Below are 15,728 nucleotides of genomic sequence, written 5' to 3' on the forward strand. Positions count from 1 at the left end.
CCCGTGTAATTGCTGGATTTGTGCATCACGTCCTTACTGAACTGACTGCGCCCACATTGCCCTATGCTTGGACACAGCAGAAACAGGTTTCATGGATTCTTAAAATGGCATTTTGTTGTACAAATAAGTGTATACAGTTTTCAATAAAGCAAGTTAGTGTTCTGGATTAAAAGATGTGATGGAAAAAATGGATGCAAATACCCAGCTGAACATCATTCTCTTTTTTTCCAGAAGCAAACCACAGAAACAAATTCTGACATATATACCATGGATGACCTCGAAACTATATACACATAGGGACATAACGTGTTAGAATAAGTACATGGGATTTTAAACTGCAGTATACTTTGCAAATTTATTTAGCCTAATTATTAACAAGTTTACAGAGAAGTTATTACCAATATAGAGTAGCATTAAAACTCTGTCCTTATGTTATGATAAAATTCTTATAAAAGCGTCATCTGGGGGAATCAGTCTGTAAACTAATGAGGCATTTGACCACTGTGGTTTTTTCTATGTGCTACTGAAGTATGACACAACAACAGCTCTACAGCAAAAAGTTAAATGCTGAAATATTTTAGAAGTAATTTATAGTAATTGTTATGTGTTCTGGTAGAGAGCATATTGAAAATCCATGTTTTCCAGCAAACCTGAAAACTCAAACCACTTGTATGGGACTCATGTTCTCTTCTGCTCTAGATCTTTGGTTAAAATACTCTAGGAGGCAGAGCAATTCATTAATTTATTTATTTTTGCCAAATCGTGGTTGCTGGGGGACTTGTGTGAAATGACAAGCCGGTCTCTGTCCCGTTCATCGTGAACAGGTGTTCTAATTACCAAATCTCCACCATATTTGACACCTTTATTAGCTGTCTCAGTTGAGAAACAAAGGATTGATTGGGCAGGGGTAGAGAACTAGCCTTTCATTGCTGTGGGGAAGCACCTAAAGGTCAAGGTTAATATACATTAGTGGGGGGTAGTATTGCCCATTACCTATGCTGTTCTTGTGCCATTAATCAATGGAAGACTTTATCTTTACGAGCTAGCTTTTGTGGGAGCCTTAATTACACACAATTTGTTTTAAATTGTATTTTTTTCCATATTATATGAAAAGCAGGCTTCACTTCTTGAGCAAATATTCCTAACAAGAACAACAAATCTCCAGCAAAAATAGCGATGTCTTGTACTCAGTTTATATTCTGAAATATATACTGTACAAAATGAAAGGGCAAGGTACACATCCTTCAGTCAATGTAATACATACAAAAATGCTCATGAAATGAAATATGGCAGAACGCATGTATATGAGTTCAACAAGATTGAATTTTTGACTAGTCAGTAAAAAGTGAAAACATTTACAGCAAATAGTCTTCCCCATTTCTGTGGCCATTATGTTCTTGCCACATAAGGTCTACCTGCTACTACTACCTTTACGATTTAATATTCTTGGAGGGTTTATAACAAGAATCTAATACATAACCAGTAAAAGGGTGCTAGGCTCATTAGTCTCATTTGGGATCAGAATATTGTCAACATAATTGCACAGCAAAGTCACATTATTATAAAAGTGTATCAGCATCTTCATTATATAGACACTTATTTTCAGTGGCGTACATACTAACAAAACACACTAGAATGAAATATGATTATGGTGACTCAATCTGGAATGAATTTTCTCCAAACTATTTTTTTCCTATTATGTGTATGTAAAATAAATACGGGCCAGATAGTCAGTCAGTGAGCTGGAACTATACCAATTTGTATCAGCTAAGGGTTCAACACGATATATTCGTCTACAGATCCTAGTCACACTTATACCCTTCTATGACTTATTAATGGTTTTGATTTAGGAATGAAGCTTTGAAGTAATTATATAATCACATGGCATTCATCCAATATACATATTTAATGTAAATTATTGCTTCCTGATTTTCACAGAAGACATGTGATTAGATTATCTGGTGCTTCCATATTGTACTTGAAGCTGGATTGCAAAGAGAGAGAAGTATATGTGAGCCACCTTTACAATTTCCTGACTCTGCCCAGCAAGAAACAAATATGGACTTCATTATAATGCAGAGGAACAGAAACAGCTATTTCCCTGCCTGAGGTCTCAGAGAATTGTTCCAGCAGTTGAGCTAAACAATGTCCTGACTATCTCCTTGGCAAAAGAAATGGAATGAGTTGGCATAAGCTGCTATACCAACTCAAAAATCCCTTTTCACAATTTGAAACCTCAAAGGGCTGCACTACGAAAAACAGCTGTAGCAGAGCTGAAAGTTTGACCCCTAGACTCCAGCACTGTGCTCATTTTATGTGTGTATGACTCCCACTGACACCAACTGAAGAGTCCAGCACATGAGGAGAGCAGAGTATCAGACAAAAAAAAATCTACCATGTGAATCTGAGAACAGAGTATTATTCTCTTGCATCAAATTATGGCTCCATCTGGTAATATTAAGTGAATACTGGTGACTATTAGAGATGAATCAATAAATTGAAACAAATAATTTATTTTGTGAGTTATTTTATTTTTTCACTTCAAAGAATGCCTGTGAATTGATTACAACTTTCTTAAGTATATTCCAGGAAACTTGTAAGGAATTTTATTTTATGGTTTGTAAGTTGCATGTGATTGCTCACATACGTCACACAGTGCTCTGTTTCTTTTCCCTGAACAGGACTTTTAATAGAGTTGGGATAACAGAACTCTCCAACTGACAGCAGAATTTAGTTGATACAATTGTTTGGGAACATATAGTCAGCTAACCATTCTTTGTTAGTTATTTTGGATTACTGAAGTTACCCTTCTTTTCTTTCAGAGAATGCACTAGAAGCATTCTCCATTACTTGGGAAACAACAACAAAAAAGAAAGACCAAGACAATGCCAATATTCAGAAGATCTAAGAGCTATCTCCCTCAAAGACTGGATTTAGATCAGTCAAAAAAGTTGTACGAGCCATAAAATTTTAAACTATCTTAATGATTTGGGATTTAAAAAAAAATTCCACATCAAATGCTTTAGATTATAAGGCATATTTTGCTCATATGTTCTCTTCAAAACATGATTTATATCTCTGCTTTCATTACATCTGCTTCATACCTTTCCTTGATGAAGCAAACGTTAGTAGAGACAGCATAACTCTTGTAACACTGATGAGAACCAACCTATTCCAGATGACTCATAAGAACCAAAAAGCACCTTACCGTCAAATTCAAACAGACCTACCTATCCCAGGATAAGGGCAAGACAAGGCATTTTTAAAAATCAAAATATTATCACTTGTGTTCAGATTACTGTTTTAAATAATAATTCAATTATTGCAGACTCACCTTGCATTACTATGACTGGCTTCTGTCAAACTAGCTAATGCTGTCACTGCAGCTTCTTTTACCTCTTCATTATCACTGCTTAGCAACTGTACCAGCTGGGGAACCCCTTTGAAAAAAATAATTGTATATATGAACCTTTAAGTAAACCACGGCAGTCTCCTAATAAAAGAAAAAGCACAAATTCTCAGCTCATCCTTTCCCACCTTACTTACCCTGGAGTCCAAGCGCACATTTGCTATCTACATTCTTACACATGGCAGAAATTGCTTGGGAAGCAGCAACTTTAACTTCATCATTGCCAGTTTCCAAAAGGCTTAAGAGACATTTTTCAACCTCTTCCTCATTTAAGATTTTTCTGATTTCAGCTTTAAACGAGAAATAACAATACCATTAGTCAGTATTTGTTTTCCAGATCAGTGAAAGGACATGAATTTGATTTCATATAGTTGCTGGAAATATTTGGTAACAGGGGCATCAGCTATTTAGAAATGTGCACAAAGGACCTGAGCCAAATCCTATTATAGAATATCCTGAGTTGGAAGGGACCCACAGGGATCATTGAAGTCCAACTCATGCATTAGACTTCAGTGAACTCTGAATCAAGCCCAAATGATGGCTATTAAATACAGCTTCAAACATACACAGCCCAACAGAAGGCAAAGTTTGTTCTCTAAAAGACTTTAAAACCGCAGAATGTATACAGGCTTGATTGAAATAGCTTTTCCAATTCAACAGATCATACATACTCAGGATCATGCTTAACTTCAGTTTATGCTAACAAAGTCCAAATGCATAAAATTGAAGAACATACTAGTAAATGTACAATTGAACTTGGTGGAGTATTGGTTACCATACTGCAAAATCCAACATACTGATACAAAGCCAAAAAATGGCAAGAGGAGTTAGAAAGAAAATTTTCAATTCTGCACAGCTTGTAGTTCTTCATCAATGCACAGTTTGCAGAGAATTTCAATTTTGTAGTTTAGCCTGGTGACAGAGGGCTCCCTGCTGACCTACTCTGCGATCACTGGCAGCAGCTGGGAAGGACATAGATGTTCCCTTCCTCTACACAAGTAACAACACACAGCTTCGACAAAGTATCAACACACATCTGTATGTAGATCCTAACAAACTAATAAACTCCCTCATCCCGAAGTGGATGAGATCAGAAATCCAGGTGTTTGTTAGTAAGAGCCCTGAGTGAAACTTTCTTATCCAGAAAGGCACTGGACAGCACAGAAGCTGTACAGTGATGAGGGTCAATAAACATTTAACCATATGCATAATTAAAAGCAGATTATTTACATGTTTGAAGTTCTATCTAAATGGTAGAATTTTTGAATGTATTAAAAAAATTCATGAACTGAGAAGTCAGTGGGACTTCAACACGTGGAAATTTCACTAATGCTTACTACTGCTCTCAGGGATCTCTTCCTTGTTTGGGACTGTCATCCTCCAAATAAAAAAAAAATAAAAGGAAAGGAAAATATCATAAGTATTCTTTTAGATAAATTTGAATCTGTAGTGAATAAAAGTAAACAAATACAAGTCTGCAAAGTCAATGAAAAGGGAATTTGATTGAAAATCTAGTTACAGCAGAAATGACTCAATGCACATAGGTGTGATGGCTACAGTTGCTTTCTTCTCTCTAGCTCAATTTTAAACATTTTTAGAATCATCACTTACGCAAATGAAACCACAAAGCAAACATGCAACAAATAAAACAGTGATTTTAAGTGTCAGCAGAACCTTGGCCACAACCTTGATGCATATTGGCCAGCTCTCAAGAGAAGGCCTTAATTGGGATTAGAGACCATTTTGAGAAGTTATCAAGTATGCCGCTGGCCTGTTGCTTAACAAAGTAGTCCATAATCCCTAATAATGATCTCTAGAGGTTCTTCATGACTCAGTAATTTGGTTTTTGTACAGCAAGTTACTTATTATTATTCAAATTTTCTTTAAAATTATTCTTGCTTTTAAAGGCAGCTATGATGATGTGTTTAATTTTAAAGACAATTTATGCCTATATGAAATAATAATATGAATAATTATATGAGTGAAAATAGTGATTTAAAATGTTTTAAACAGAAAAATATTTTTTTGCTAATGTGGAAAAACAGATTTTGAATTTGAACTTATGGTAAAGAGTATCCACATATATTTAGGTAGCTAGACCGATGAAAATTATTAATATTTTAACAATCCAGGCACCAATTCTATATAAGGGATGAATATTTTCTGATGATCCTCTCTGTTGGTATGAATTGTTCCTTTGTTTCCATTGCTACAGAAAAGAAAGAATGCACAATCGAAAAGCATCCTTTCTACTGAAGTACTTCTCATGTGAGTGCCAACACCATTTTTACAGTGATGACTTTCTTAACCCCTAAGTGATTTGAATACATTGATTTAACATGAAGCAAAGTACTCAAGCACACACAACTAAGAGTTTGGAGTACTAACAGTTCTGTCCAGTTTTTCATGCATTGACCCCATTGTGAGATAACCTTTGCTTTTCAATATATTTTCCTATTTGCCCTTATTACCCCAAAATCATGATCAGAATTCTACTAATTACCTATTCAGGTCACTGTCACCACTTTATGGAATTAATTATACCAATTTCAAATGAAAAAAGAAGTTAATGTTAAATAGTACCATGAGCTCTCACTTATCTTGAGTTGAGATAACCCAGATAATACAGAAAATCTGTATTATGAAATGCATATGGTAAGCAGGCTACAGAGCATGTTTAGTGTGCTCCCTTTTGAAAGGATTTGCACTGAGATACAGAGAAAGAACGGGGAGAGGTTCAAACCAGAAGTTTGGCAGAGTGAGGCCAAGCTCAAGTGAGCATGATCATCACTTTCTCCATACATATTCCATAGCATTTTGTTGTTGCTGGTGTGTCTGGCATTGACAGGGGAAATCAGGCCCTCCTTAATCAACAGTCCAGATAATCCACTCACAAACATTCAATAATTTATGGCATTAAATTATATTTTGCATTCTGAAATGACTGCATTATTTGCTGGGCAAGGAGGGAATCACAGTATAATTCACCACTATAATTCTGAGCATACAAAATAAAATCATCAATAAATTAATATATTAAATTCAAAATTATGTACTGAACAAAAAAAATTTTCAGGGGCAAAGGCATAATGATTGTGTATAGAAATGTGATCAATTTTAATGTACTTAAACAGAGCAGCAGCCTAAAGATGCTATTTCAAATTGAATATCATGTTTGTACCACGTAATTTATTCTGATATTGAGAATAGCTCTTAAGGGATAAATCTATCTTATAACACCACCAGGAGTCCCTTTGCAAAGGGCTGAAAGGGACATAAAACAAAACTGTTTGCTATGATCACATCTATCAGGAAAAAAAATTCAAAATTAAATTCCATCTGTCAACAATAATAATTTCAAAACCAGACACTGATGTATACTCAGCTTCCAGGATTAAAAAAACAGCTCGATACATGTTCTGTCATTCCAGAAGGAACTTTTTCATTCCAATGAAAAGCAGTACTCTTTTTTCCCATGTATGCAGGAAATGTTGGTAAATTGCAACCACGATTATCAAACCTGAAGAATGTCAGCTACTGTATGGCTATGGCAAATTTAATGGAAAAGTCACTACAGAACTTAGAGTTGTATTGTATTATTTTGGATTCACATCAAGGCAAGTACTAGTACTTTATACATTAGTGTTGCAATCTGGATAGGCTGTTTAGTATGTTTACAACCAGAATCCAATCAAACAAACAACGACTGCAAATATTTCTGTTTTCTTTTTGCACTTGGGCTATTTCTTATAATGGCCTCAATGCCACTTTTCTTCCCTCTGGAAGACTGACAGTAGCCCTATGTATCTGAAAAATTCAATGCTTCTGGGGGCCACACTGAGCAGAGAGTTTACTGGATTGTGTTTTCTCCTGCACCAGGACAAGTATCCCTTTGTCTAACTGAGTGTCACCAAAATTCTACATCTTGAAAGCAGATATTTAAAATGTTCTTTTCATCTATTTTCCCAGCTTGCTCTATCCATAGCCAACTGTCATAGGCTGAAGAAGAGAGCAAACCTTTATAATGAAACCACATTGACTCCATTTGTAAAGAAGCATGACAAGAAGATGCATCTTCACTGACGGCAACATCCCATGATATAAGATCATAGACAGTACTGTAATATATTATGTGTAGTTCTTGCCACCGTGCTTTAAAAATGTGTTCAGACATGCTTCTACTAACAGCTGCTAAAATATTAGGCCACAAAAAGTGAAAAAAGTGTGAAAGAGGAAAAGAAGGCTATGCTTATTTGAAAATAAATATGATAAAGGAGTAAGATGCAGTGGAAAGCAGTAGGAGCAAATATAAATCTGCTTAGCATATACCTTATAAGCCTGTCACAGGACTATAAAAATGATACTGACAGTCCTAAGTAGCATAATAAAATAACAATACAGGAAAATACACAAAAAAAATACTGGCATAAGAAGGTTCCTTCCTATCTTTGATACCTGAACATTAATGAAAACAATCTTCAGTGACTTGCAAAGCTTCCAACAGATAATGATGAAAGCACAGAGAAACGCACAGAATACTAGGAAAGGCAGATTCCACTCTTTTTGTGTATCATTTGCAATCCAAATAATTACAAATATTCATGATGTCAAACTAAGCAAGGTGAGAAAAGAATTGGAAAGACAGCATGGGGAGAGAAGAAAGGAAGTCTGAAATATGGTAGAAAGGAGAGATTATTTTACTCATGTATTAAATTAAATAACATTTTAAAATACTCATCAGTTAAAGCCATGATTCAAACACAAAATGCCAGAAATATTAATGAAATATTTAAGCTCTACTGTCACAGTTCTATCATAAGAATCCCTTGACGGAATTAAAATCTTCTATAGACAGAACTATGTTATTAGTTACATTGTATTTTTTTACACAACACTACTTGGCACATGTTGCAACTCAGAAGCCAATATATGGAAAGAATTTCAAATGTAGCTTGATTAAAAGACCATCCTTGTGGGCAAAAATGATGAGCATGTTCTGCCTAATTCAGAATTCCTTGGTGAATTAAAGAAAAGTACATAAAAAAGAACTATAGGATGAATAATTATAAAAAGATTACAATGAAACTATTTAACTCCCCTGGGAATATTAATCTGCAAGCCATTTAAAAGGTTTTCTTTCAGACCCCTGTTAAAGAAATTTGTATTTGAAATTGCCTGACATTTAGACGAGCAGTTGAATGCCAGATGAAGTCTTAACTGATAGCGGTGAGAAAGTGCCAGCAAAGGTGCCTTAAGATGGCAGTTACCAGGCATCACTAATCAAAAGACAAAGATCATATTTTCAGAGTTCCATTTTTCTTTGAGAACAGCATTTTGCAAGAATATATTACATTTAAAAATAAATTGAAGCAAAATCTTAAAATTTTCTCATATATACATATATATATATATATATATATGTAAAACCTAGCACAAGTACTATTCTCAATGAGGTAAGACAACCTCATTCTGGATAAAAATTTACTTCATAAACAATTTTATGTCCATGGATTATTGAAAAGTCACATACAGTCACAAGCTGCTTTGGTAATTGCCTTTGCTGCATTCTTCTGAATAGCAGGAACAGTAGAGACTCCTAAAAGTGATAGGAGTTTTTTAAGGCCTCCTGTCTGCTGAATCAGTTGCAGAGTATGCACATCTTCAAGACAATTTCCCAACACAGCAAGAGTTTCGATGTGTAGATCTCTCAATTCCTAATACAGAAAAAAACCCAAATAAATAACCTTCAAATCAGGATTAAAATATCTTTGGCTTTTAAGTTTGTAGGATAATTGTTGTAACTTTCTTTTGGACAGTTTGTTCATACTGCAAAGAACATATTTTCATATTCACATTTTCATCTAATTTATTTGATGATGCCTTGGGATGCAACACAATTTATCAAAACCACTAAAGCCTCCAGAAGTTTCTCATTTACATCAAAGTGGGTTAGACAGGCACCTGTCATGTTAAAATTTCAAAAATTTCTCTATGCATTATGTCCCATAGTGACACCTGAACTCAAGAGGCACTAAACAGAATATCATAATAACATAAACAATGATATTTCCAAGGTAGAAAAAATTATGTCTAAGGCCATTGATATCAAAGTAAATTCAGGAAAAAAGGATCAGTGTTCAAACTAGGAACCAGTACCAGAGTTCTATGTATGATAAAAAAGTTTGAGAAAACATCATATAAAAAGCTATATGGTGAATTTTTCTGATATTTACAACAGTTCGAGAAATGGACAGTAAATGCAAAACAGTATTTATTACTAAGAGCAATAAAGCAATAAAACAAATATAAATACTTTGGTGAATCCCTTTGCTTCCTTTCTTAGTAAGTTAGGTATCCTAGCCTATCGTATTTCTATCATAGTTCACTCCAAGTAAGGAACTCTTTCTTCTTATTTTACTCTTCCATAACGTAAGTAATATTTCTCATTAGTCACACAAACATTAGTAGCAAGAACAAAAAAACTTTTAAAGCAAGTAAACTGTACATCGGTTTCCAGTATCTTCAGCAGGCAATCTAATCCGTTTTTTTCTCCCAGTATTCTCCTGGTTTCTCTGTCTTTGCTAATTACTTCTAAGGTTTGAAGGGCTAACAACTGAATAACTGGGTATTCAGATTCCAGTAGTTCCAGCAACGGTGGAATTACATTCAGTTCACTAACTGCAGCACGGTTTTGAAAATCCTGCAGTAAAATATTCAACAAATAAAGTTAGTGATATAGAATGTAACAATATATCGACTCCTGACTTTACAGAAAGAACACCAAAAGTCTGATTTCAGACATCAAAAAATTAGTCAATACTCTAGAGCTTTCAGTTCTGAAGATTTCTTTCTTTTGAGCTAAAAATCAAACTGAATATAATCAAGCCCCGTGAACCTTAAATTCTAGGTGTTTTTTTCAAGACTGAAGTACACACTACAGGATCTAGTTCTGTCTAAGGAAGCCCATTTACTCTTGGTTTCACCATGTTTGTCTCAACATAAATGTTTCTTTGATAAAGTTTTTTAAATTTAGTTTCACCATTTTTGTTTACTCAGTGCATGGAAAACAGTTTTTTGCACTCAACTGTGGTTGCCTGGTTATATCTTCCTTTTTTTAGTAATTATATTTAATTCAAAATTTCAACTTTAAACAGAGAATGTGCAGCTTAATAAAAAGACAGCAGTTGATTATATTAAAATAGAAAATAAATAAATAAATTACAATTTGCTTTTAAATAGCTTATTGCACATGTGCAGCATGCAATTATCCTTATCAATATAAGCAAGCACCAGGTGCAGTTATCCAGATATACCCTGCAACAAAGACAGCGAGATAGTAAAAAAGGAGAAAGAGTAGAATGTGATTCTGAATAGACATGCTCTGATGCCCCAAAAGAGATAGAGTTATAAACTGAATTCATTATTGAATTGATTCGCTTAAGCCATGGAAGAGGACTGCCATACAAATGCACCATTCTTTTGCTAAGCAGCATATGGATGACATTAGTGCCGAGTGTGAAAGTAGCCAATAACAAACCTATTCCTCCCAGTATGGAAAGTAGCTGTTGACAGCATTCACCTATCATTAAAAATATGTTCAAAATTGTGCTATGGACCTACTGGTCAAAACAAGACACAATGCAATTGGTAGTTATTATTCTAACCTTTTGGATGGACAGATTATGACTCTCATTACCACAATTAGCATTTTCCAACAGAGAAAACAAACTCCTATTTAATTTAAAAAACCTAAATCTCATTCTGATTATACTTGTACTGCAGTACACCACAGATAATTGCATCAAGTTGAACAGAATTAGAGTCAAATCAGCTATATTCATAACTAATTTAATGTTCATGAGATTGGGTGTGATGGTTCAAATACACTGATGGACACTGGGAAGTAAAGGAAATAAGCGTTTTAAAATTATTTCCCCCATTGGGGAGGGAAGTGCCTATCTGCCTTTGTAATTTAAAGCAACAAACAACACGAAACTTTACCTGTACCAGAAGGTAAATACATTCAAGTGAATTCTTCTGAACGTCAGGATCAGGGCTACCTAGCAGTCTGATAAGTGGTTCTAATCCACCTTGCTCAAATATTTTTACTTTAGTAGTACATTCAACAGCCATATGTGCTAGACAGAGAGTAGCAAACTCATGGATAACTATATCTTCTATGGGAAAAAAAAAATAAATATTTTGATCAAGTTATATTCAGCACAGAATATATTCACTAATCCAGTGGTTTAAAATATTATTTGAAGTCAATAAATAATAGCTGTTAATCCTACCTGATGTCTCCGTAAACATGTTGCTCCATCCGTACAACATAAAACACTACTCAGTGAGTAAGAGCTACTCCTAAAAAAGCATTTACCTCTTTAACATGTAGTAGGACAAATCATAAGTTACAGGGAAGATTTTATTAAATTGTCTGATCAAATGCAATCATAAATTATTTCTGACTGTACTTTAGCACAAGGAATGAATACTGCACATGGTACCTTCTGGCGCCAGCTGTGATATAAGTGGATTTGTGATATCCAGTTCCCTCAGTAACTTCTTGACATTATCTACAATGAAATAAATACAAATATGAAGTCTCTCATTTGGCAATGTTGCCTGAGTAAAGAAGAGAATCTGCTCCAAGCAAATGTACTTATGGTTACTCCCTGAGTGGCAAACAGATCTGACTGGGGAAGACACACAACTGAAGTTCTACCAAGATTATAACAGGCCCAGAAAAAAACAGAAGAGACTTTCAAGTACCACATGACATTCTTTAACATGTGATATATATGAACTTCCTTAATATTTTATTGAAACTTTACTCAAAATACTTGCATCTAGCAGGTTCTGGTTAAATATTGCACAGTTTTAGTTGCCAAAGAAGTCATATCCCAATAGCTTAAATTATTTGTCATTAAAATTATCAAACTAAAAGCAACCTCTACATTATTTCAAGTCACGACTTTGCAATTTCAAGCTAATGCCAGCCCACAGTGCAAATGGAAAACATGAATTACATAGGTCTTATTAAAATCACAGTAAAGACTTTCAGAATGAATTTTTATTGTTGTTAATGGCAAACTAGCAAGACCACAACCACTGGATAAAAAAAATCAAATAACAGCTATTGGAACAGACTTCATGTGATCTTACAGGGCAGTGTTGTCATTATCAACATATTACAGTGTTGATATGTAAGAAAAAAGGTATGAGTTTAATTTACTTTTAAATAAAGAAGCAATTAAGATGTGAATATAAATGGAAGATCTTTGTTCATTCAAATTTATGTTTGTGCAGCAGCACGGACTATATGCTAATGCTGAGTTGAAAGGAAGGTAAAGAGGGTAAGTCCAGTGCAGCATGAAAAGCAGGTAGCAGTTGATGAAAAGACTTAAGAGTGGTTGGGACACCACAGTGGAAGACAATTGGGTGGAACATCCATCAAAATAACACCTGATTAATTACAGAAATTAGATATAGGTCTATAAAGCACTGTAAAAATAGCAGTCACTGAAACTCAACCTTACATCACTTACTCATTATTCTGGGCCATTAATATAGGATTTTTCACATGGGTCAGCTCCTTGTTCTGATGAACACACATTGAAAAATATTTATAAATTGAAACTCTTACGATTAGAAGCCATGATGCCAAAAACCATGATGGCATTTCTGCGTACAATGGGATCTTCATGTGAGATGAGTTTATACAGATGTTCCAATGCTCCAAGATCAAGAAGTATCACTTTGTTTTCATCATCTGAAGAGGAATTGTGTTAAAAGCCCAAGAAAAAATGCAACAACCTCACAGTTCTAATGTATCCAAGTAAAACAGCTACTTTTATTGGACAGTAGAATCAAAAAACAAAGGCCTGAGAGGGCCTTGGGAGATCATCTAGTCTATACCCCAAATAAATATGTGTCAAAGAGTTTCAAGGATTAATAATATCTAAGATTGATTCACATTTGTAAAGCGAAGGATACTTCTGCCCATTGGACACTCCACTGATTTGTTAGAGACTGCAATGGTAGTACAAAGGACAACTTTCTATTTAGTACAGGTGAACAGTATCATTAAGAACCTCATTTTGTCTTCCTCTTTTCTTGCCTCCCAATTCTGTTTTCCTCAAAATAACAGTTAATTAATTCAGTGTATCTTTACTATCCCTCAATGGAAGCAACTACCAGGATTTGGATCGTTAAATCCTACCTGAGATTTCTACCACCTGAGAATGGAGCACTCTGTACCTCAATAGTTGCTGGACATACAAAGAACAGAGGTGTTTTGTGTGATTACAGCCTTCCATTCCTGATCACTCAAACACACACACAACCCAAGAAACAAAATCCCAATCCTACTCCCATTCCCAGTTCCCACAACAGCTTTATAATTCATTTTCTAATGAACTATGCCTATTCTTTCTGGCTACAACCAAGGAATGTGAGAGGAAACTGGAGAACTATGCTCATTCTCAGGCCAAGACATGATTAAAATACAAGGTATTTTTATTGAGGGATGGGACTTAATTTACTAGCAACACTCAAAAAATAGATTAACTGCAATTAATTAACTGAAGACAACTCCTCCTCTTGTGCCACACTGCAAAGTTACAGTCAAGTCTACTGGAAGATTGTAGGAATATCCCCATTAATAATTTAAAGGATTATTCATTTAGTAGAAACATAAAATATAAGCACCTGTGCTCCCTCTTGCAGTGTGACATACTTTACTGTGGACAGCAGGGAAGGAGCCAGCAAGAGCTTATGGTTCATAGCTGTCTCCCAACAGTCCACATTCTCTCTTCCATATTCAAAATGTGATTGCTTGCTCTCAGCCAAGCTTGCCATATCAAGCTGAGCCTAAACATCTTTCAGAACCCATTGATCTCTAGCCAGCTGTCAAAGCCTTCAGGTCTTCTCTCATAACTTCAGCAGTGTTGGCAATTGCCATCAGTATAACAATCAACATATAAACCCATAATTTTTAAGAAAATGTAAATTTACTGGAAATTAAAATTAAACCAGATTAATCAGACCAAGAACACTACCAGCATATACCAACTTGAGTGACTGGCATGGTGTAAGTAGGAGACAGCTTAGGAAATTATTTGCTACATAAAATTGAGCTTTATACAGCTGCTTGTGTCCTCGGTCCCTTGGACATGATCCTTAGCTATAGATTATACAGGAACCTTTGGAAGATTTGATATCTTGGAGACTTGTTAGATTCCCAACAGACAGAATAAGCTTGATAAAGGAGGTTGAGCAGTCTCCAATAAATCATCTGTCACAGAAATACTGACACAACAACTTTATGCAAAAATAACAGAAACAAGTTAAAAAGTTATTTTCATTAAAAACTGAACCTTAAAATAACTACAGTGGTACAGAAGTTTCAAACTGTGACATAAAAAAAAATAATTATTTCCCAATTGCAGATCTGTTGCTCATAAAAAACCAGATCTACATTATATTTAAAACAAGCTCTATTCAACAGTGAATATAAAATTCTACAACAAAATTATAAAAATTTGCTTCATGCAAACTACTTTATAACTGCAAATACGGGTTGGATCGATATTTCAGAAAACCCCCAAAACCTCAACAGAGACCTTTGAGAAGAAATTAAGATTTCAGTGCTAGGAAACTAAAAATTGTGAACTACTATCAAAATCTAAGCGTGCAAAACAAAGCTCATTGCAAAAATACTAACCTTTTGAAGCAAATTTATATAGAGCATCACATGCTTTGGTCAAAACTTCTGTTTCAGGAGAACTAAGCATTAGTACAACTGTTTCTGGTGTTTTGCTTTCAATCAATAATGGATCAAACTACAAACAAACAAACAAAAAAAAAAGGAAGGAAAAGTTTGATTTATACCGACTCTTTCTGTATGCTGCAGTATATTCCCACATTTAATTTTTAAAAAAATCTTGTTTGATATCTAGACTGAATTAGAAATATTAACGAGTTGCTATTTACTTGGAGAAATCCAATTTTTTAACAATCAGAAACACTGTTAAAAAATAAGAAAGAATAATTGACTTCCAAATAAATATAATGAGGATTTCATCCCATATGGAGATTTTGTGAAAACCTTGACACTTCCCTGCACATCTAGAAAGTCTTGAAAGTAACAAACTAAGTAATTGTTACACATGTAAGAGCATTCTGTAGCTTTGGAACCAGACATGAGAAGTTTCTTTTGAGCACGTGTAACACAGAGACCATGAACTTAGGTGTTGTACAAGGAAGAGCATTTGGTTACTCTGTAGCAATACCACTTTGTGGTTGCTTAAAAAAATAA

General features: G+C 34.6%; 1 protein-coding gene across 6 annotated transcripts in view; it reads right to left on the reverse strand.

Moving 5' to 3' along the window:
• Positions 1-15,728, reverse strand: part of ARMC3 (armadillo repeat containing 3) — a 60,201-nt gene that overhangs the window by 24,993 nt on the left and 19,480 nt on the right. For all 6 annotated transcript variants that reach the window (XM_027695619.1, XM_027695617.1, XM_027695615.1 and 3 more), the window contains 8 exons: positions 15,135-15,252; positions 13,056-13,181; positions 11,917-11,985; positions 11,411-11,586; positions 9,915-10,109; positions 8,940-9,123; positions 3,547-3,699; positions 3,335-3,440 (listed from right to left, as the gene is read on the reverse strand). In XM_027695619.1, the coding sequence (XP_027551420.1) occupies positions 3,335-3,440; positions 3,547-3,699; positions 8,940-9,123; positions 9,915-10,109; positions 11,411-11,586; positions 11,917-11,985; positions 13,056-13,181; positions 15,135-15,252 (1,127 nt within the window). The remainder of the gene's footprint in view (positions 1-3,334; positions 3,441-3,546; positions 3,700-8,939; positions 9,124-9,914; positions 10,110-11,410; positions 11,587-11,916; positions 11,986-13,055; positions 13,182-15,134; positions 15,253-15,728) is intronic.

Source organism: Neopelma chrysocephalum, unplaced genomic scaffold (assembly GCF_003984885.1).
Source record: "Neopelma chrysocephalum unplaced genomic scaffold, ASM398488v2 Primary Assembly neopelma1_102, whole genome shotgun sequence".
Taxonomy (NCBI): Eukaryota; Metazoa; Chordata; class Aves; order Passeriformes; family Pipridae; genus Neopelma; species Neopelma chrysocephalum.